General features: G+C 39.8%; 1 protein-coding gene across 1 annotated transcript; it reads left to right on the top strand.

Annotated features, from left to right (window-relative positions):
* Window positions 1-3,606: 3,606 nt before the first annotated feature.
* On the top strand, window positions 3,607-15,509 carry GNG4 (G protein subunit gamma 4; the record flags this gene model as incomplete). Its single annotated transcript, XM_084285017.1, has 3 exons — window positions 3,607-3,715; window positions 9,136-9,241; window positions 15,381-15,509. Exons 2-3 carry the CDS (start codon window positions 9,146-9,148, stop codon window positions 15,507-15,509), a joined length of 225 nt encoding a protein of 74 aa, XP_084141143.1. The 5' UTR covers window positions 3,607-3,715; window positions 9,136-9,145.
* Window positions 15,510-24,122: the final 8,613 nt, after the last annotated feature.

The raw sequence follows: 24,122 nt of genomic DNA, 5'->3' as shown, positions 1-24,122 counted from the left end.
GGGTGGTATAGTTAGCTCTGGGATAAGTGACCGAAAACTCAAAAATCCAAGATGATTCAAAATTGCTTTTTTGAGAAGCAAAGAATTTAGTAGGTGCTTTTTGCACCATCTTATGGTATTGTAATGTTGGAAAAATTTGATTTATCTTTCTTTGTAACTTTTGCTGTCTCTTCTGTTCAGATGGCATAATAGTCTTTACAATAGACAAAAAATATTTGTCCTAATGATGGGCAGACACCTCATAGCATCATGAAGCAATAGTTACATTGTGTTTTGTTTTGTTTTTTTTCCATGTGGGGTTAACTCCCTAAATTTGTAACACCAAGCTATGTGATTTTGTGGCAGACTGCATATACACTATACACACACAGCTTATTTTCCAGAGCTCTAAAAAAGGCATTAGAGAAGGCACAGATGTGTTCCTATTCTTGGTGTCATTGAACCCATACATTGTAAAATGTTTGAATCCAAATATTTAAATGAATGTCCATAGGCATCAGGTAGTTCAAAACAGTTTATACAGATACACTGTGCAAATGCGCTATTTATTCCTAGGTGCTATTTTTGAGAGGAAAAAAAGCCTCAGTTGTTAAAAGCTTAACAAATTTGAATTTTTAGGCCAGATCAAAACCTAACGGTTCAGTTGATGGATTTTTGAGACTTTAAACCTGACTGACACCATGAATGATGCCTGCTAGTCATGTGAATGGGAAAACATGAGGATGCTACACAAATCTAATGTAGTTCCATTTTTCTTCCAAATAGCTTTGCTTTTCTCATTGACACACTCCCCTATTGCCATACAAACTGCTGTCTTATGTTAAAGGTTCACCTGCCTTCCAAATGCTGTATATGAAATTGTCACACTATGGAAAGCATGCACGCAATAAATCTATACACTTCTTTCTAAAATTCCAAATGGTCTTTACAGAAATTCTTGCGACTTCCTGATTTGAACTTTCCAAACCAGAAAGTCTTGAAGTCTTGTTGGTCCATGACAACAAAGACTGATGTTTAGTTCGATTAAGCAAGTGGCTGTATGAACTGAGTTGTAAACTGCATATATTGTCGTGGCATTGTCTGGGATGGCTTCAGTCATGTTTTTTACTGTCTAAATGTTAATGTAAGGTCCAAATGCAGACTGAAAAGCTTCTTGGCTCATGTTGAAGTGATGTGCTTTATTTAAGAGACAAAATACAAATGTCGTGGTTTGGGGGTTCTCTTGTGCTCCTTGATTTGGGGTGTTGCTCACAAAGGCTTATTTTTCTAAAGTAGAATTCGACTTGTTACAAATCAATATGCAAAATTGCTGGCCTTGTAAAGAGTGCAATATTATATATTTTTATGTAAAAAACAAAGATTTTTTGGAAGCAAGGAATATTTATTCAGCTTAACATTCTGGAACTATTAAAATAACATTGCAATAGTATATGTGCATGATGTACTGAAACTTCTGTAAATGTCACATTCCACACTGTCTTTGTATACACTGTCACATTGTTGGGTAATAAACAGATCTTTGTATCAAACTGAGATGGGTAGAACCATGTTTTTGGCTTAGTTTCACCTCTCTTTCAGGCATCTATCGCTCGCTTTGCTCCAATTTCATTTCTGCTCATTTTCAGGTCTTTCATCTTTCAAAATACTTGAAGCGGGGAAGTTCTGTTTGTGGACTACATGATGTGACTGCTAAACCGAAGGAGGGGGGCTATGAGAGTGGAAGTGGGAAACCTAAGGTACATTACTTTGTACAGGTGTGTACATGTCCCTCCTTCTCCGGGGATGTAACGATAAAATTTGAAGTCCCTAAACAGACACTTTTTCTGTCTTCCTAACCATCCACTTCTCTTTGAAAACGTAGTTGAGCTGCGGAAAGGTGGAAAAGCAGCTCCTCTCTGTACTCATGGAGCAAATGAAGATCACTAAGGGGAGGAAAGGAGGTGCTGGTGGGAAGTGAGGAGTGGGATTTCTGGTAGGGTTCTGGCAGAGGGTGCAAAGATACTGCTGTTGGAAGCCAAGGTCTGGGACAGATTCATGTGGCGAGGCCTATCTGATAGCACACAGGATCTGATTTCTGTGGTGAATCTGGGGATCTCTCTGAAGATGTATAGTGAGACGGGGAAAGCCAGGCAGTAGCCAGATGTTCACTTGTAGTGGGGAGAGGAGAGCAAGTCTCCAGACCATTACTGGGAAAGGGAACTCGGACCTTGGGTTCAGCCAATATCTATCCAGTGCTTAGACCAAACCCATTATAATGAATAGAAGGAATGAAAGAAGATCAGTAGAAAACTAAGTGAACTGAAAACTGAATCAAATGGGATAAAATGTTTTGGCAAGGGTGTGGAATTCTGTGAGGAGATAAAATGTAAGAAGTTTAAACTTAGAGTCTGAAATACCTACATTAAAGATCTTTGCATTTAAACCCTACTCTTGAAGACAGCTGAATTAAAGAAAAATAAATAATCTTTTCCTGCATACTGAGCAAGTGTCTCCTCAGGATTTCTTGAGTTAGTATTTGATCTATGCATTTTGTGGGAGGGGCAAAAAGCCGCTAGAGAGCAGGGAAGGGAGGGGGGAGGAGAGTACACCCAGGTATTGTAACTAACAAATTTTGCAAATTCAGTTTACCTTCAAATATGGGTAGTCCACAACAGTACAGACAAAAGCGTAACTCCAGAGTTAATTAAGGTGAAGCTCTGTAGAATGCAAAACTGGAAGTGTTAGCCTTTTTTGGTGTGTGGAAGGAGTCCAAATAGGACTGACTTTCTCCATGCTTTTTGCTTAAAGCTGTATTGGATTTTTTCCTCACATATGGAAAAAAGTCACAAGACATATGCTGCTACTCTACCATGATAGTATAAGACAAATAATGTCTTAAAGCTGCTGCTCGCCTTGAGAATATTACTCTGCATTAGTTGAGCTTGCAGAGGTACTGACAGCATTTTCTTTGACACGATATTCAGTTAAAACTGCTGACAAATGACCTCTGTGCTAGTAAGATGCAGAGCTGCTTGCTGCTCTGGGTGAGGTCAGAAAGCCACTGGTTTGTCATCTGGGTTTCTGTAACAGGCTGTGCTGTGTTTCACAATTCAGGTGGGTCGCTCCTGAAAGGGGATTAAGTATGTGACTGCTCTGATTACAATCTTCCACTTCGTTGAGCTACCTGGTAGAAAGTCAAACAAAAGCATGAGCTGGCTCCCTATTTCCAGCTTGCAAGCCACCTTCGAAGAAAAACTCAAAGATCCTAAATCTCCAACGCGATTGCACAATGTCTGCACTACCGTCATTAGAGGCTAGTTGTGCAGGCTAGCAGGCACCAGGCACAAAACTGTGCTTTAAAGCAGCTGCTTCCCCCCTTAACTTCTAGATATGTCCGAATCCCCCAGTAAATGCGCCGTGTGGGCTCCGTTTCTGTACCATGTCGCTATCTGAGCCGCCCTGGCGCTGCCTCCCCTCACGGCCGCCTTCCCGCCCGCAGCCGCCCCTCAGCGCCTCAGGGCGCCGCCCCGCCATGTGCCGCCGGGCGGGAGGAGCCTGGGCAGCCCCGGGAGCCCGGCACCGGGCGGGACCGAGCGGGATCGGGCGGGACCGAGCGGGATCGGGCCGAGCCTCCGCCGCACTGCCCGCCCGGCGGCCCGGGGCTTCGCCTGCCGGCACCCAGCTCGGCTCGTCGCCGCCGGGAGCAGCGCGGGGAGCGCCGGGCGGCACAAGCCAGGTTCTGCCGCTGGGGCCGGGGCTGGGAGCGGGGCGGAGGGGGCAGCCCAAGGGGACGCTGGCTTATACAACACGGGCACGGCGACGGGAATCGGTGGAGCTTGGCGGTGGGATGGGGGCTCGGCACTGCGTTAGGTGTAAACCGAGCTGCTGAAGTTTGGCTGTTCCGCAGTTAGGCGGTCGGCAGCTCTCCGTGAAGTTGGGGTGTGTGTGGAGCGACGAGTCTGACCGTGACGAGCGGTCCTGCCTCTAGGCGGATGGTTTCTGCTGGTGCTGCTGAGGGGATGGAGTTACCCCTGAAACTCCTTCCTGTCAGTTTGGCATCAAGCAAGGCTGGAGACGGTGCCGTTCATATTCCTGGTGTGTTTGCAGGTGGCTAGGTACGTCTGGGGATCTTTCTGCAATTTAGAATTTGATTCACTGTCGTATTTGGTTCAGGGACTATTCCCTCAAATGCCATTGGGACTGACTGCGTGATTTGGGTTAATGTTTCTGCCGTGCTGCGTGGCCCAGGGGCTACGGAGCTGGTGCGGGAGGTGCTCTTCAGAGCGGGGAATCCCAGAAGCTGCAGACCACACCAGAGCAGTTGGCAACCTTGTTGAAAGGTTGTTGAGAGAAAGGGGAACGCAACAGTTGGGTGTGGGGCTTTTTAGAGTTTGTTCTACAGTGCACCCTTTTGGTGTGGTGGTTTACGACCCTACTCGGAAGTGTAAGGGGGAAAATGTGCCTCACAGCTTTTCATCCGATCCCTTCTCATCCCATTCCTCATAGAAATTCACACTGAAGAGCTTGAAACTACGTTTTGCTTACATGTTCCGCAGTATTTCAGACCCTGCATTTCACTAATGGGCATTAGTAATGTTTGGTAAATGTATGTTGCACCTCTTACCTATGCAAGGTCAAATTGTTCCTGCAAATATGTAACTTCCTGGGTTATCAGGAGATAACTTGGCCTTTGAAGCGCTGTCGGGTACAATCTGTTCCGAAAACAAACAAAGAAAAGTTGCTCTTCACAAGCGTTTTTATGAGCCCCGGAGATTAAAATCTTTGGCACAAATCACTTAACTGTATCCAGCAAAAAAAAGCATGGGGTTCATCTCAGGTAAAAAGGTCAAGCAAACAGACAAAGCCCCCTCAGCTGGATGGGACGGGGGGCTGTCACCACGCAGCTTTCAGGAGCAGTAAGTTTGGAAACGGCTGGCCAACACAGTGTGCCATACTACAGAAACTGCTTGGCCAAAAAGGGCCGTGCAGGGGCTGCCGCTGTCGTTCGTTAACGGGATGAGTGCTCCCCGTAAAGAAAGGAGTCACTGCGACCAGGCCGGTGAGCTCGGTGCACTGCATATTTTTAATATGCTGCATAAATGAGCTCCCGTGTGATCTAGGACCGCTGGCATGCACCAGTAACAGGTAGACTGCACGTAGTCTGATCACAGCAGGGTTACTGTAACTAGGGTGATTATCAGAGCCCATGTGCCTATGCATCGATCTAACCTAATAGGGGGCTGCTGGAAAAACAAGCAGGGGTGAACATCGTGAACCCAGCTGAGTAATTTCTGGTTCGAGGCTTTGTAGGTGATTGAAATGATGGGGAGAAGCTATTCCTTTTGGGCACCGTGTAGGCTGCTGCCGTGCAGGTCACAAACCTGGCTGTGCTGTCCCGGAGAACACCTCAGTGCTTGGAGCAGGGCCGGGGCTGTTCAGCAGCTGTGGGCTCAGCTGGAGCACTGGGACAGACATCCCACAGCTCTTCATCTGGCAAAGAAGGTTCCTCAGATTCCAGGGAGTGAGCCTCCAGACAAAGGGTATACGATTGTCTCGTTACTAAAATTTCTTTTCTCTCCAGAGCTTTATTTCTAAGTAACAATGTTATTTCATTAAAGAATATTGAGCCCATGGTTACTAAAGCATATCATAGGTCCTAAGGAGTGCAGAAGCACGTCTCAGCCGAAGAATTAGCCACTAAGACAGCCAGCTCATCACAGTCAGGTTTGGGAGTGGGAACAATTCAGATTGTCAACACCATTTAATATCTGATAGGGTCGTGACCAATACACCAGTGCGTACTCTATTTGTGCATCATGAGGGAAGTCAGAGATGTATTTAGCTTAGTAAGTGAAATGTGAAACGGGATAAATCTGCCTTATGAAGTTCTAGAACCAGAAATGACATGAAAAAAAAGAGCTTGGATACTTAAATGGGTGCTAAGCACTCCCAGAACTACGGTAGTTAAATACTGAGGTGTGTGTAAAGGTCAGGGTAGGAGCAGGCTTTGGAACAGAACAAATGTTTGTGCCTTAGGGTATAAATAAACGAGGGATAAATGAAAATTTTCTCCAGTGGATGAAACACCTGTGGCCAGATTGTTTTCTTTTTTAGATTTTTTTTTTTTTTTATAAAACTACTTAATCTGATCATTTTCTAATACCATGAAATAATTTACCAAAGTAGCTACATATTTCGCCCCCCAGCTTTGTTGTATTGGAATACAGGCACAGATGTATTTTGATGTTTGTGGCCTTGTTTGGGAAAAAAGGGTTTGAATTATTTTAAACATTTTTGTGCCTAACAGACTGTTCAGAATTCCTTCATGGTCATCACTGAATCCCTCACCCAGCAGGTGCTTAAAAACCAGCTGGAATTACTAGAAACGCTCAAATTTTCTGGTTCTAATGTGTGCAAGTTCTATGGTTTGAGTGAACTACCAGAAAAGCCAGGGAGATCTGGAATCCTCGAGACTGTTCGTGGAGTTTCAGTTACTCAGTGCACTTTAATTGAACTGTATTATTCAAAATCAAATTTCTAATTTGCCTCTGGACTTTGCTGTGCACATGAAGACATGGCTCTGTACTTCACTTAGCTTTGATTTTTCATCTCTGTGGTCATTACTAGTCTAGCCATGGGGATGATAACAAAATTTAAATGATTTATACTTGGAGGGGCATCATTTTGTAAACAAAGATGAATGTGTTTACTCTTGTCTTTATAGCTTAAAAGCTGGGGGGGGATCAAAGAAAAAGACAAGAGATGAGCTGTAATTCTGCACCTCCCGCTCTTGTGACTGCCTAGGAGCCTCTCTGCTCCTCCACTGCAAGGCAAAACACATCCAAAAATTGTTTGGAGGCTGGCTGGTTGGTTGTGGATTTTGTACTGGGCATTGCATTTTATGCAAAGGCAGCTCTTCCACGTGTAGTTAATCCTGTACCCCGTGAGGAAATGAGTTAGCAGATTGGAAACAAAGGCAAAGAGGGGGAAAAAAAGCTCCTGCTGTCTAACACAATTTTAGTTAGGGTGCATTTCAGGGAGAACTGTGTGTTCCGCTGAACACACACATAGAGAAAACGTGTTCTTTGTATTTGCGTGTATTAAAGCTCCCGTTTTATTTTGACTCACAATATAATTTAGGGTAGCATTTCTACTGCCCAAGCTTGTACAAGTACTGAAAAAGGTTGTCATGTTCCTACAAATTAGTGCTGAGCATGGTGAACCAGAGATGGTGAACCATCATATTTGTATTTTTCCACCCATATTTACCATAAATTCCATATTTACAGCACAGACTAACAATTTCAGAAAGGAGAAGTAACAGCTGTCATTGCCTTGTCTCCGAATGTGAGTGTCTTCTGAGATCAAACCAGTTGAAAAGTTCTTTCTCCGTTCCCTATGTGCTCTGGATTGTGTTCTACTGACGCAAAAACGCTGAGGACATCGTGTGTGTCATTTTTGTTTACAAGAGTATTTGCTGTGTCATACTTAATTTCTTGTTTATATCTCATCCCCTGGTTATTGGATTAGGTAAGCTATTGAGTTTCAGGAAGGGAAATTTGTGTAGTTATAGATGTTCACTGCTTGTCCAAAAATAAGCTGGAAGCAGTCGTTTCGAAAGACTGGCTCCTTAGGGAGTATCAGTGCAAGAAAACCACTGAAACACTGACGTACCCTAATTAGGTGACCCTTTGACCAGCTCATGCCGTGATGTGTACATCAGGCAGTAATTGTGTTCTTATGTCTCAGTATCCGTGGACCAAGGAGACTTCTCCTGAATCGCCGCTGCTTCAGGACACCTGAGGGCAGAGGAAATGGCTTGAACTGCTTAGCCATGAGCTGCAGGGGCTTCAGCACTGAGACTCGCTCCTCTTCTGCTCCTTCTACATCACCCATTCCCTGATCACAGCCTCACTCTGCCCAAGGTTTTCTCAATAGGTCTTAACTCAGCGGTTCCCAAATCTTTTGGATTAAACCACTGCCAGACCTTAAAATTGGTGCGCACGGCTACCAAATCCTTAACTGAAATCCCAGTGGATCTCACTGCTTACTGCTTGCTGTGGCTCCTTGAACCAGGCGTGGGACATCTGCCTTGGCCTCATGGGCTGCAGCTGCAGCTGCACCCAGCAGTGCTTTCTGTAGTGCACTTCTGCACTTTGCTCCCGGCAGTGCCTTCTTCAGTGCGCTTTTTCCTCACGCTCATTTCAGTTTAGAAACATGGTAGTATTTTCTCAGATTTGTAAACTACCAGACTGACAATTATAAAAGCAATCTCTTTGCTTTTGTTTATTGTTTTTTTTTTTTAACACTCGATAACCTTGATACCTAAGTATTCCTCAGTGAGTAACTCTGAATTATTAAATTCCCGTGCCAGCAGGACTTGGGATGTTGTCTCTGAATCTGCACGTTGCCAAAGGAAACGCTAAAAAGCAAGGGAAAAAGTACCAAAGTCATTCTGCACAACTCCTTTGCTTAACCTGGAGTTCGGCAGGTTAGTTTCCCAAGAGTTGCAGATCTCTTCAAAAACAGTGCATTCATTTTGGTGTAACATACCATGCTGTACATGGTTTTAGTTGTCTTTTTACTTTGTTGGAGATCTGCAAGAAAAATTTGGAAACTGAGGCATCATTTCTTCTCAATCTCAGCTTCTTCATTGCTAAAGTACTTCTATAGTCATAATATTGATTTATTTTCCTACCTTAAATATCTCTGTTTCTGATGCTTGGTGAGATCCATGTGGCATTCAGTTTCATCGTGCACATTTCTGGACTTGTTCTCATGTGAGTAGGTGTAATTGGGGTATGGAGCCAAACTGCATGGTGACTGCAGGGTCTGTTTGGGAACAGTGTCCTGAGCTTCTGAACCAGAGTGACAAGTTCTGCACCGAAACACTTGCAGTGTAATCTGCATTTACATGTTGTTTGCAGAATCCAGGATGAATAGCTGCAGTCAACGATGCAAATCTGTGATGCAATCAGGTGCTACTGAACAAGAAAACAGATAGAAATGGTATCTGATCTGTATTTATAACCTAACAGCCTGGCAGTGTCAGTGTGGTGATGTGGGGGCACTGGTTAGATTTCAGTAACTGTCTTATCACTAATTGGTGTATTTGCTGGCTGTACTTTTAAATTGTCTCAACTTTGTCTCCTCCAGGGAAAACAAAATGAAGGAGTTAATGTCGAACAGTACAACCAACATATCTCAAGCTAGGAAAGCTGTGGAGCAATTGAAAATGGAAGCATACATGGACAGAATGAAGGTAAACTTTGACTTTTTGTCAATATTTTGAATGCACTCACTGCTTTGTGGTACAGCCTACCTTTAATAATCCAAAAAGACTGGATCAGCTGAAATCAAAATTCTGTGTTGAGTTATAAGGCAGTATCAGCTCATAAACTCGTAAATTAAAATGACAGTATTTATAACTCAGAAATATTAGTGCAATTGACATGAGTAGTCAGTCTTGCTTATATGAAAATATAAATCTCAGTTGCTGCATTTTGTTTCAGTTTTTAGCAGTGGCTTGCTAGACCACTGAATTTGCATAGCTGTGGTTTCTGTCTCGTAGAGTATCCTGGCAAGTCCATTACATAATAGAAGTATGCTCCTAGGGATGGGTATTTGTTTCCTTACGTATGGCTCTGCCTTTTCAGTGCAGCCCTCCAGGTTAGTTTTCAGACGAGTTGGCCACCTGATTTAAGCCACATTGCAGCTGCATGAACAACAGAACTGACAAGAAGGAAAGGGTGTGAATGAGTGGCCAAGAAGAGGGTTAAAAAAATGTGGGCCACGTTATTGTAATTTGAAATTGTTGATACTCAGTAGATTGTCTTAAACTTGCTTTTATGTAATCAAATTATAACTTTCACACACTGAACCATTAGCTCGGTTCTGCAGATAGCTTCATTTGTTAGATGTATAATGGTGTTCTTAATTACATGTGTAAGAACGACATAGGCTATTTTTGCAGTTAGTTTAATTAACAAGAACACAGTTATTAGCATATGTAGTAGACCTAAAAACCAGATAACTTAAAAGTGCAATTGTTTTACATTTCAGTTTGGGACTGCAAAAAGCACCAAAGAAAAATCTAATGTGTTTCATTAGTCCAGAATACATGTTAACATAATGTACAACTAACATAATGTACAATTAATGTACATGGGACACTAACACAAACTAAGTATGATTTGCAGACGTTTGGTCTTGATTTCTAGAATGTCTTTGAACGAGTGTATGAGGGACTGTGAAAAGAGCTTGGTTGGTTTTCTTATTTCCTCAAGATCTGCTTTGCCCTCTAATCTTTGAAATAGTCAAGTGTGTGCTTCACTATAGGTGAATTTTGCCAAGAGACTTCAAATGGTTTTATCAGGAGATCTGAGTTCTCAGATCATAACTGTAAAGGTAGAGAAAGGAACTAATTTCCTTTTTTTTTTTCCCCAGCTGTTTTGCAACTGCTTAAACGAGTTAGACATTTAACGAAAGATCAGTTCTTTCCAAATAACTTCATTAGACACTGTTTTGCAAGTTGCTGTAACGAAGTGGTTGTTCCCGTGGTAGACAAGACCACATTGTTAACATGAAAAAGGAAATTTTCCAGGTACCTGCATTATTGACCAGGGAAATTAGAAGTTCCACCTTTCTACTACAGAGGCACTTTGTAGTTTCTGTAACCAGCTACAGTTGGGTCTGCTCAACTAAAATGTTGTAATTAGAAGTCCATTTCTATTTGCACATTCCCCACTGTGTTCTCGATTTTTTTCAACTGATTTAAAAATCCTACAGCCATTCAGAGCAGCAAGCAATGCAATGTTTTGAGGTTCCACAACCTTTTTTTCACACTGCTGAGGTGTGAGAGAAACAGGACAACTTAAAAGGAGAAGACAAAGTTATGCATGTCCAGATTGGTGGCTGGAAGGAGTATTACCATGGTGGGTTTTTGCAAACCTTGAGAACGAGAAGCCCCCAAAGGATCGTAAATTGAAGCTGTCTTCCTTCCCTGCAGAAGGAATGGCTGGAATTATAATGAAGTAAGTAGAAAGCAGGAGGTGCGGATTCCAAGCTAGAAAACGTGAAATGAAATCAGATGAAAAATGGCCTCATGACTGGTAGAATAATGCGTCTACCAAAGATACTAGCAGTGAAGTTGAGAAAGCAAAGATAATACTGGTGCTTTATCACAGTTGTCCCAAGAATAAAGCACTACTTAATCTTCCCTTCACAAGCAGGAAAGCGAGGAGGAGTGCTCTGACACTAAGCATGGTGGTGTATCAGCTATTATTCCATTTTCTTTTTTCTTTAAGAAGGTAGAAAATATCCCCAACTGTTTCTGAATGGTGTTGGGAGATAAGTGGTGGGGTTGGCAATAAACGGGTGTGAATCTTTGTTTTAGATGTAAAGGATAAGCAGAGTGGGTGTCATAGCAAAGATGGTAATTAGTCACAATCCGTGACAAGACAGACATCGTAATTGCAGCATTTTGCCCTGTCATTGAAGCTTGTAATTATTAGCGCAGCTAACGGGATTATGTTCTAACTTCGGCTGTTTTTATCACCTCTGTTGTTCTGAAATGTAATGGTAAAATTCCACTGTCCTCCTGAGACTAATTCTTCAAAGCATCAGGGTTGAGCGTGTGTTGTTCTTTTTCTTCCTTCCTTTCAGTAGTTTGACAACCCGATGTATTTGTCATTGCACAGAATAAAAATAATTGTATAAAATGGGAGATCGGTGTAATACAGGATACAGATATACTCTACCCCCTCTATCTACACATTTTAAAATATTTTTAAAAATGAAATGCTAACTTCCTGTTAGAACTCATCAATCAAACTGGAGTCTGATTTTTTTCAGCCACTTCTGCAGTAGGTATAAATTGCTTTGAGTCTGCAGACCAAGCTGTATCGCGTAGGTGAGCTGAAATGATAAATGTGCGTTAGTTTCCTCTGGATATTCAAATCAGATGCTTTTACTTTAAGCCTTGGTAAAAGCTGTTCTGGAACTGCCCAGCATCATTCAGCTCCAAGTAAGCCTAAAGGTGAATAGAAGCTGTGAGGGACTGGCCTTCACTTAACTCCCTCCGTGATAGAAATAGGGCGAGGAGCATATCATTTCCTATGGTAACCAACCACAGCATTGGCCATTAGGCAACCTGTGCGTGCTGACCTATGCTAAAAAAGCTGTCTGTCTCTGCTGCAGCTTTAATGCAGTGCATAATGCAGAGGTCTTCTGCCACTGTTGTTCTGAATAATAACACTGAGCAGGAAACACACTGGAGGCAATGTTATATTTGGCATCTTTTTGCCCACAGTTCCGAATTTGGTTCCTGTGGCTGGGAGCAACATTGGCAGTGTTTTCATTGCTGCTGCAATGTGATCTTCTAACTTAACTCTCCACAGTAAGTGGACATTTTTTCACTGCATGAGCATGAGCTATGCCAGACGAAGTGAAGTAATGCCGTAATTCAGTTTCACAATCACTGGAATCCCAATGGGAGGATTTCTCCTCTCCAGCTCCTTTTTTAAAGGACGAAAATGCGTGGCCTAGTCCAGGCTGGGAGGTTGAGTTTGTGACAATGCACTGAAATGTGATTGTGTTCCTCAGTTTCTTGTTTGTTGTTCAGGTTTGCTTTCCACTAAATTGTATTATAGTTTGTCTGAAAGCAAACTAATTTGTGAATTAAACACCCTGATGTTGAAGAAGGTGCTTCAAAATGTTTTGCATTCCTACCTGCTCAGTAGAGTGTAAGTTACATATAAAAATGTGTTGCATTTTTGCTAGTGAAAATCTTTTTCATTGCCGTATGATGTCAAAGCACGGTGATACGTAGAGAAAAAATGAAATTGCTGGGTTTACCCCTCCTGAGACTGATGGCTGAAATTGCATTTCTCTTTCACTGAACAAAAAGAATGTTCCTGGGCTGATGCTGCATATCCGTACGTGAAACAAGCATGATAGTTATGGGAAGGTCAGTCTGCTGAAGTCCAGCATTGGTTCTCCACTCGTGTAGGATCAACCTGCTTAGAATGATTGTTGGTTTCATGAATAAAATACAAAAAAAAACGTATTCAGTACCTTAATAATTGAAGATGAATGTGCTGAGCATCTTTAATAAACCCATTCTCAGGGATCCAGAGAATTAGAGTAGGTCTCCATTAGGTTTTGTGGCAGTAAAGTTGATGATGATGTAACACTATAAATGTCATTGAGTTTTTTTGTGGGCAACTGTGGCTCTGAATTTAACTTGCTCTGAGTAAAAGAAAGTTCAGGACCAAAGAAATCAATTAAAGCATAGAACTACTTTAATTTGAGAGATGCAGCTGAGCTTAAAAGACAATAGGAAAGTGAAAATGCTTATGTTGAGTAATTATGAATATTCTGGTGATCGTCGTTACCTGAAAATACACATTCCTCCTGCAGTTACGGGAAACATGCTGACCTCTCCTTCAGGGGATGCATTCTATGCTAGGTTGTATTCTCCTGAGGCCAGCGTAGGTCATTAGCAAAGAAAAGCATCTTTGCTGTCTTCTGATCTTTTGGGGCTTGATACGAATTTCATAGTAAGTGACATTATGCCTCTCTCCAGAGAATCTGCTTTTTAAGAATTCACAAGTAAATTTAAATGAAAATTGGGAATATGATAGCATTCCCAAGCTTTCAGTTTGGCCATTATAATTCTATCTCTGAGTCTAGACATGCCCTTAATCTCATTCCTTTGTCATTGCTTAGCAAGTAGCTAATTGAAGAATGTCTGAAAATAATTAAAACTTTGTATTTGAAGTCTGTCTCTACTGCTTTTGCTTGTCCTGCTTCTCTTTTCAGAAGCAGTGGCCCTTCTCGATATCTTTGCCAGCTGATTCATTCATTTTGTTCTCAGTCTTCAGCTTTGTATTGGCCCAGCGATCTATTGTTCATCTGTAGTGTTTCTGCCCACCCTTTTGTCTCACAGGCTAATTCATGAGCCAACTAATTCTAAGTAACATAAACAGCCCTGCTTCCTCAGCTAGGAGATAGGTAGTCTACTGGGATGCCAACTGTAAGAGGCGACTGGGTTTAAGCATCCTACAAAGGCATGTTTTAGTGGATTTTAAAGATAGAAAGTCACTTATTTCCTTTGGGAAGCTAATTTAAATTTGCATGAATCATGATCTAACACCCACTGACTTCATAGGCCTAATCTGAAGCCTACTACGGGTTGGACTTCTACCAAAGCAGGCAGGGTGTGGGGAAGGTAAAGCTAACAGTGGCGACATACCTGTCAGAAGAATACCAGAAATCAGATTTATTTTTCCTTTTTACTGTAGTTGTGCAAACTTGTTCACATCAGTATTTGGCTGAGGAGAATCTCTCCTGGTGCTCAGAGAAAAGATGTTTTTGTAAAGACTATCTCCTTTTTTCAGCTCCATTACAATATTGGAAAGACAATAATTAAACAAAGCAAAGAGATACAGGTAGTTGTAAATATCTTGCTAATAAAACAACTGAGCAAAAATAATTCAAGTCTATATCTTAAGTTCTTGGAAAAAAAAACTAACCACAAATAAATCACAGTGGCCTAATATCATCAATATTTTTAAGGCACAAATTTGCAAAGGTTTCGAGATTTCATCTAGAGCTGAAATATTTTCATTTTCCATTTCTTGCAAAATATCTTGAATATCAACATGCTGTTACATTTCTATAGGACTTTTCAGTAAGCATAAGCCAGAATTCAGAATTTGGAGACCTTAGAATTGTTTATTTTAGAAGCCTAAAAGTGTTAATGTAAAGGTCAAGCTTAAATGTGATGACTAAAGCATTACTTATAATAACTTACTAAATAAAAGATATTTGACTTCACTGAAAAAGGTGACTTCAGCTTAAATGGGAGCTATGAGAAATGATTTGCAAGTCTTGCTCCTGATTTATTTTTTTAATTCCATGGTCACATGCCTAAAAAACTTTTTTTTTTTCCACATCTAGAGGAGGAAAGGGTAGAAAGAGTCTGTGGGGAACCATCCAACTTTGCTGCTTTAATGCCTGGGAATAAGAGCTGAGGCAGAAGGCCTCTACAAAGATGTGCTTCAAGGAGAATTGATATTGCTTATGAACTATTAGTAGCTAGATATTTCATTGAGTATACGCTCCTGACCTTGCTTCTGATGGAGAGGAACAGCAGAATATGAGTCATATAAATCAATACCATCCCTTGTCGCTGTGTTAGGTAAAATGTGTGTGAGGATTACAAGGCATACATCTTAGCAGCACAAATGCAGAGCTGTGGTTACTTGTAATGTAAAGAAGAATAAACTGGTTTACTATTTTATGAGTTTCCATTATTGTATGTTATATGAAGAATATTTATGTGATGCCAGTTGGTTCAGATTTAAATGCTGTAATTGTTCTTTATTCTCTTCTACTAGGTATCCAAGGCTGCAGCAGATTTATTGGCATACTGTGATGCTCATATTGGAGAAGATCCCCTTATTATTCCAGTACCTGCATCTGAAAATCCCTTCAGGGAGAAGAAACTCTTTTGTACTATCCTTTGAGTCAGTTTCCAATTAAAAATATCTTATGTTAAAATTTGGTATTGGTGGTGCATGCTATTGGTTTTAGCATATTTTCCTCAGATATCAATACTTAGCCCAGAGTTACAAGATTTTTAGAAGGCAGTGCATTTTCTGGTATAAATAAGTAAAAGAATCCTAAAAAAAATATCAAAGTAATCCTTATTTTTCAGACCAATGCACAAGTTTAATTTCAGTTTTCATGAAGATTATTTGGGTCTTAATGAAAGTATTGAGTACAGTATCATATTGTAGATATCTTTGCCAGTCATAGATTTTTCTGAGACCTAAATGAGTCATACCGACTCCGAAGCTATTTTTAACATTCTTATTTTCTTTGGAAGGTGAGTTAATTCATTTGCCTTTACAAATTTGTATCCAAAAAGAGTAGTGTGACCTTTCCGCAAGTAGCATTGTTTAGGAAAAAATGCTGGTGATTTACAGTGTTTGGAATGATCACTCTTATACAGTAAGTGATGTTTATAAATATGTTTTGTGAAGACTGTAATAAACTTGACTACAAAAACAACCTTAGCAGCACTGTCAGCACAAGCAAAGTGAAAATATACAGTTACTTACGAGTTCTGCATCAATAAAACTGGAAAAACGTGGCTGCTTGCACCTTATTTTGAATGATAGCGATTTAAATTATTTTTGCAAGGAAATTGAACTGTAATATATCAGCTTCCTGAGAGGCTTAGTGAAGGGTGTAAGTTCTGCCCTGATCAGTCCAGGAAGGGGGGATTACAGTTTCTAAGCAGCACTCTACATGCCTTCACTCATGAGAGCGAGACTTTATGGGGATGCAGAGCAATGGTAACAGAAGGTTGCTCTAGAATACACGTCAAGGACAGTGCCATCAACAGCCACCAAGTCTGTTTGTTCTGCAGCCACAGACTTGTCATGAGAGAAATTATCAGCAAATAATTTGGAGGGTTCAGGGAGGTTTTTTCTTCTGGCTTTGTCTAAAGTGATGCATTGAGTTTATGTGTCAAGGGTTTGGTAGCAGGGGTCAGCAGGGGTGGCTTCTGTGAGCAGAGCCCAGCAGCTGCCCCATGTCAGAGCAGAGCCAGCTCCAAAAGCGACCTGCCGCTGGCCGGAGCCAAGGCAGGAGCGATGTTGGTTGGGCCTCTGGGAGAGCAGGTTTAAGAAAGGGAAAAAAAGATGCTGTGCAACAGCAGCTGGGAGAGAGGAGTGAGAAATAGCTCTGCAGACACCAAGATCAGTGAAGAAGGAAGGCAGGAGGTGCTCCAGGTGCTGGAGCAGAAGTGATCGGTAATAATCTCCCTACCTTGAGTCTGTTTTGCTCATGGTGATAATTCGTGAGTGATCGCCCTGTCATTATTTCAATTCTTGAGCCACTTGATCATATTTTCTCCCTTTTTATCTTTAAGGGGCGGAGGGGGGGACTGAGAGAGTGGTTGTGGTGGAGTTCAGCAGCCCAGCAGGGTAAAACCACAGGTGTGTAGCTACAGGAAAAGAATGAGATATGGAGTATGAATGATCAGTATTTATTAAGTACAATTAATATCAATCAAGGCATCTGATGGAAACAACTGTTACATTATTTACTTATTTATTTATTTAATGTTCTTCAAGAATGAATTGAAAGCTTCTCTCTGGTCTGATGTATTAGGAGAGGTCCCTCAGTTCTCTACTTTATATGTATGGTATGTCAATACGATGGAAATTTCACTCTGTGAAAACAGATGTGTGAAGTCAGCCTCAAAAGTTAAGAGGGAGGAGAATTTTGTCAGAAAATTCCATTACTCTGAATGATCTGAGGCTCTGAACAGCCACCCGTAACGTAGCACACCTCGTGTGCAGAAACTTGGATGCCTTGAGTGCCTTAAGAACCTGCAAGGCAAAGACTAGCTGAGGAATTGAGGGTCTTGGGATACTTCAATGTCGAATTTAGATGCCAAAAATGGCAGCTTGTTAAATGAAGCTTTTTGCAATGAGCTCAAAGTGCATATTCTTACCTTTGAATGTGTTTTTAACTGTTTCTGTCAGTGTTCATTGTACTGTTCTGTGCAGCAGAAATACAAGACGGCTGCATTGGACACGTTTAGTTTTCTTTGCCAACCAACTCGGATAGCATGACCTGACCGCCTGCATTCTGCTCCCCCTCTGGTCACGCAGGACAGATGGATTTGGACTGGGGCTAGCTCATTTACCAGCTGTCTAACACAAAACTGACATGTTAATGTATATAATGTAATATTATTGTAAAAATAACATTTATCACATTAGAGTAATATTATTGTAAAAGAATATATTCCTTGTAACTAACAGAGTCATGATTTCTTTCATGTAAAGGTTTGTCTTTTAATTTGCCAACTGAAGCTTTCAGTAGTGTAATAGGCACAGAGCTGCTTCAATGCCTATTCTGAAAACAAACATTCAAATGTCATGACTACGTCTTGTTTTATTTAGGTTGTATCCCGATTCCCATTTCAAACTTCCCAGTTTAAGATTCCTATTCCTAACTTGTAACAAGAATATTTCCCGACACATGGCGTGCTTGGCTTTGTCTTGGAGGGTAGGAAAACAGGCATTAGCTGACTGAGTAGCTATTTCCTTGACAGTGAAATAAAAATGGCTTTCTGAAAACATTTGTTAAAATGGAGTAACAAAATGCTTAATAAGGTTCTTTAGGGAATCCTTCCTACACGGTAAATGATTTGGTAGCTGCGCTGATCACCATGGCAACATTTTCATTTGTCCTTCCGCATGTATGGTTTTAACTGGAGCAGCAAGGGAGGGGAATATAGGGCACACAGCGTTATTCTCAGAGGCTTTGTAAGAACTTGCATTTGTGGCTCATCATTAACATTCCCATCGAAAATAAAATTGCCACAGCTTATTACAGTGCTGCAAATAGCATGCTTTCTGTTTCCAATTAGCATCTGAGGTCTTGAGATTGAAACATTTCACACTAGCTTTGAGCATCACCCATTTTAAGAGCTGTATTTCCAAAAACCCAGTGTTAGAAGAGGTGACTGTGATGGGTTTGGACTTCAGGTTTTTCTCCAAAACTTTTCTTGAAGTAGTTGTGAACATATTGAACCTTTTATACTTTTAATAGCTGGCATCCTATGTTTGTGGTGTCTTTCATCAGCTCATAACTTAGTTTAAATTAAAAAAAAAATAAATTATTTATTAAGATGTTTTCATGCTTCTGATGTTAAAAAAGGAAAAAACACGGAGAACTGTAAATTGCATATTTATTACAACAGATGTCTATAACATACCTGAAGAAGTTAAACTGTATAAGCATAACACTGTGTTGGAAAACAGGACAGCTTTCTCCAGTGGCATTATGCTTTATTTACTAGTTCCTCGTATTAATATATTCTGTTGGGAAACTGCTAATTTGAATGAAAAAAAAGAAAAGAAAAAAAAGGACTTGGAAGATTAGCAGTTCAAAGTAACGTTACCATCTTTGGATCACACAGGAATATATGTCTTCATTTTAGAACACCATCAAAATATTGACTCTGTGAAGAAAAGGGCATAATTTTTTTTATGTCAGCTTGATCCACAAATCAACATTTTAAAGAATGTCTTTTCTTCCAACCCTTCCAAACCATAAAATATCTTTGTCATTATTATATTTTTGCTGCTTTGACATTTGAGACGGTTTACAAAATCTGCTATTGATATTTGAGTTTCATGCTCAGACATTTTACCTCAAACTCTACACAGAAATATCTGAAAGTTCTTGAACGCTTTTCTAAAAATAAATTCATATTATTTCATGAAGTACACTTTTTTTTTTTTTTTTTTTTTAAGAAAAGGCCTCTAAAATATGGCTTTGTCCAACAGTAAGGTTTTTTATAGGCAGAAGCAATGAGTTTTTATTTTCATCAGACTCTCTGATTTGATTTCCAGCAACTTGAATGAGAACAAGACCAGGCCTGTTACTCGCCTAGTTTTGTGCTCATATCTCTCTGAGTTTTATTTCATATGCCATTAGATTTGTCATTTTGTAGTTCAGGCCCAGAAAATAATACATGCTCACTGTTAACGGTGAGAGTTGTGGCCGTCATCTTGTGGAATGAGAAAGTTGGAACAGAAGTCAGATTCAAGAACTTTTTGGCATTTTGTTAGCAAGCCTTTCTTCATTTTATCTGTGTGTTTGCTGCTCTGATGAAATGGGACTTCCCAAGGGAGGATTAATGGTAAATTATAATGTATCAATACCATCTGTAGGGCTGGCTGTTTTGCATTCCTTAGCTTAACCTTCTTGGTTTATATTGAATTTAGAATGTCATAATTTCAATACTGAAATTACTTCCTTCTGTATTATATATCAAATTCCTCTTCTTTGCTCCCTATACCATGTACTAAATTAGTAGCAGGCTGCTTTGCTACTGCTAACAGGTAGGATTTCTAAGCCAGGCTCTACAAAAATATTAAGGAAGAAGAACAAATGAAGGTAAATTTAAGTTAAGCTATTCTAGGTCACAACACAGATTAAAATAAGTACAAACTTTGCTGTCAGTGACACCAAGGTAAATGCAGGAGGTATTACCAACTGGTTAACTGGTACAGATGGGCATCATGACAAAGAATGTGTCAGGGACTAATGGTAAAATGGCATTTTGTTGCAGTGACTTACAATATGATTAACCCTAGCAGAAGGAATGAACACTTTAAGAACAGTGGTTTGTAAAGGTGCATATAAAAGGCTGGAACATTAATGCAGCAATTCTTTATCCAGTTGAATTTCTTGTGTCAAAGGAGTAAGAAAAGATGCACTTTGGGAGGACAGCATATAGTTTTTCCTATCTCTTTGTTGTATAGAGATAAAAATCTGTATACGTATTATCCTAGAAAATGCTGTGGTTATCTCTCACCTTTGGGGTCACATCAGAATGTGGATTTGCTTCTTCACAAAGACTAGAGAAAACTTGGGTGAAGGGCTTGTTCCTGAGAAATAAAGGTTTCTTGTATTGAAAAGTATTAATAATTAGTTTAAGTCATTACATTGAGTATATAAATGTTATATGAAACGTTAAAGGCATCTGCACATTTAATCTTTAGAGAGGATTATATTTAAAATAAATATTGTATATTTGCATCTAATTTAATTCAACTTTGTAGTATGATTATATTAAGCACATCCAAAAATACCAGAACTGGTATGAGAAGAAATTTTATGTCTTAAAGGAGGATGTGCTTATAAGTTTGTCAAGTGCATTTTCACCACTCACACTTGTGAACAAACAAAAGGAGCAGCTTTGCCCTAAAATAGGCTATTTGCTTTCCCAGACTCCTTTTGTGAAGCAGAAATTGCACAGGATCGTCTATTACTGCCACCTACTGATAAAGTGATAAAAGTCGACTGAAACAGAAACAAATACCAAGCCTCAGCTTGAATGACCTTAAAAGTGGATTTTAATACATGTACTGTCAGAAACAGAAAGCAAGCTCTTTAGCTTTTGTGGTCTGCATTCGGTAAGGTGTCACCTGGTCCCATGTTACTTCTGAGACGTGGTTCAACCTCACGGTTCAGTTCCAAACTTCTCAGTTCAGGAAAAGATGGAAGTCATATAAACCATTTGGTTAAATAGGTCATAAAATAAACAATTAAAAACTTGTGGCAATCTTTGGGTGTACCAGTTGGATTTACTGTGTACTCCCTTCCTGTATTTCTTTTTCCAGTTTGAACTGTTACCCGGGTGTCTCTTCCGGAGTGTGGCCAGTTGTGCCACCACTTGTATCTTTGTCACTTTTCTCCCTTTAGTAAGTGACATGGCTGCAAACTGCAGTCAGTCCTGGCTCTAGGACTGAAGTGGGCCCCCAGTACTGTGAGCTACTAATAATCTATCCTGCTTTCCTTCTTCTTTGCAGAACTGTGACTGCTTGCTCTGTTATTCATTCACGTGTAATCTTTGCTCCTGAGTACTGCTTTGGTTATTGCTGTTGCTTTGTTTATGTTTATTTATTTATTTAAAGGTGTTGTGTGTTTTTTTTCCAAGTTACTGAAGTCTAGGCCAAATACTTTCTCTTATACCACAAAGTATACAGACGGAATAGAACTTAGGCCATTTCACTGAAAATGTACTAGGTATGGTGTAAAAATCTATTCATTACATATCCTCTCGCTGTACCATACCCTGTTGTGTCTTTGAACTTTAGGCTGTGTATGGCAGCCCTTTATTCTTTGTACAGCATGCTTTAAAGAGATGCACTATTGTTGTTTCTTTTTTTTCAGTGAAAGGAAAGAATGACCCAAACTTTTTGTTAAATTTATATTTATAGAAAAGAACCATTGTGACTTTTTAAAATCCTTTCAGATTGCATTGACTTTAATGATCTTTACAGCATAACAGCATCTCTCTGGCAAGTGTGGCTCACTTGACTTTTGGCTGTAAAATTGTTCTTAACATTCTTGTTGCACAGACTGCTCACTTCCATGGTTCTTGAACTGGTTCTTATCTGAGAGGTTTCCCTGGAGAGCACACCACGATCTTTTATCATATTCATCAGAACACAACGCATAGATTTCCAATATATGTATCTGAAGTACTGATGTATGAATATGTTAGTCATATCCATAGAAGATCAAGAGAAAAAAAAAAAAAAAAAACTTCAGATGGTAAGATTCTTATGAAAAAAAAAATCATAAATGAAAATTCTGAGAATATAAGGATTACCATAGATAATAGTCTCTTTGAGGCATTTTCTTCTTTGTCAGACTGCACATAGAATCATAGAATATCCTGAGTTGGAAGGGACCCATAAGGATCATTGAGTCCAACAAAACACGTATGTTTTGTTTTGGTATGTTTGCTTCAGGTTCTGGAAAATAGCTAGACAGATCAACTATGAAATATCAATTTAACAATAATTCAAAGGCTGTTCAAATGATTATATTTCTTCACAGTTCTGCCCATACCAGCTAAAAAAAAAATACTTGCAACAAGATGCAAACACATTTATGGATATTTAAACAGATCTGAATAAACAGAAAAATACATTAAAAGATCATTAAGGTAGCTAAGTTATGCACTCATTTAAGAAATGTCAGAGTTAAATTTGCTTATGCACCTTCCATTTGCCTCTCTCATTTGTATGCACTACTATTACACATTTTCATTGCAGGAATTCCCACAAGGCACAGTATAGGCAATGCTCAGTTAATGAGCAGTTATTCAATGCTATTTTGGTGTCTTTATTCATTGTGTAGCCCCAGGCTTGATTTACTCACAAATTCTGCTTTCAGTGTAGAACTAGTCCTTGATGAGCTTCTCTGTGGTGCTCATGACTGATTGCTTCTCAAAGTGTCTCCACAGTGTCCTGGAGGAATGAGAGGGTGGAACTATTCCTATCTTACAGCGGGAAGCCGTGGCAAGGGCCTCAACAGGAGGGGTGAAATTTTAAGTACCTGCCTCTTCAGAGTATTTAGCTCTCTCAGCATATAAAACAATATTCCCATTTGTTCAAGCCTCAGCTTGAATCCTCAACTCTACAAACTGGAGTGACTTTTGCAACCTGAGTGCCCAGAAATTGAGTGAATGTTCAATGTTTAGTTTTGTGATTTTTATCCCATGACACAGAGGCAATGATGAAATCTAATTCTCCTGAGCATCAATGAAGATACTATAGCCTTGTAACACTATTTCTTTCATGGTCCCACCTCATTCACCTTGCATCTTCTGCAACAAATCAATCAGCCATCTTGTGCATTTTCCAGCAGATTATATCTATTCTATAGCACTGTAAGAATCACAAGGTGAAAAAAGCACCCAATCATGTAATTATTTATTTTATTTTATTTTATTTTATTTTATTTTATTTTATTTTATTTTATTTTATTTTATTTTTATTTTTATTTTTATTTTATTATTTGATTTGATTTGATTCTTATTGAAATACAGCCTGCATATTATCAACCCAATGATGGATAATAAAATGATTAATAGTATGTGGCCTATCTGCCTTTTAATGCTCCAAACAGCTTATCTCCCTACCAGCCACATGATTTAAAAGTGTATTTGCTGTCATAAGTTTCAACAGGACTTCCTGAAACCTTACTCTCTTTTATATCTGTATACACAAGCCTTTGTACCACTTGTTAAAAATAGCTGCTTGTTAGCTACACATGAAGTAACTGACCCCACCAGCTGGCTGTTGCCTGATTATTGGATATTTCAGGCTGTTCCAAATTTCTGCAAGACATTCCCCTTTGCTCTCTGAGGTGTGCCTGTCGATATTTAACTGCTATCATATATCATTTTTGAGTCCATTTCTATTTTTGATTGTCATGATCACGACTAGGAATCAACTAAGAATGTGAAAATTATCATTGCTGTATTGATAAGTTTGGGTAACTGTGATGTCCTGTGAGACAATTTTGTATGGTAGTTATGAATTGTTGTGCAGGTTAGGCTGGGCCCAATAAACAAAATCAAACTGACCAGCCTCTTCTTTCCAAAAGATGACAAGGATAAAGGATGTTTTAATTTATCCCTCTCTATAATAAGGCATGGTTACTTGGTCATCCACTAGGATGCTCATGAGACCACTTAGTGAGAGGAAATTAAATATAAAGCTGCACCTTTCCATAAAGTAAAGTGAGATGAG

Source organism: Netta rufina (genome assembly GCF_964035555.1).
Source record: "Netta rufina genome assembly, chromosome: 3".
In the NCBI taxonomy this organism is placed as follows: Eukaryota; Metazoa; Chordata; class Aves; order Anseriformes; family Anatidae; genus Netta; species Netta rufina.
The sequence above is the reverse complement of the archived record's forward strand: the minus strand, read 5'-3'. Positions and strand labels throughout refer to the sequence as shown.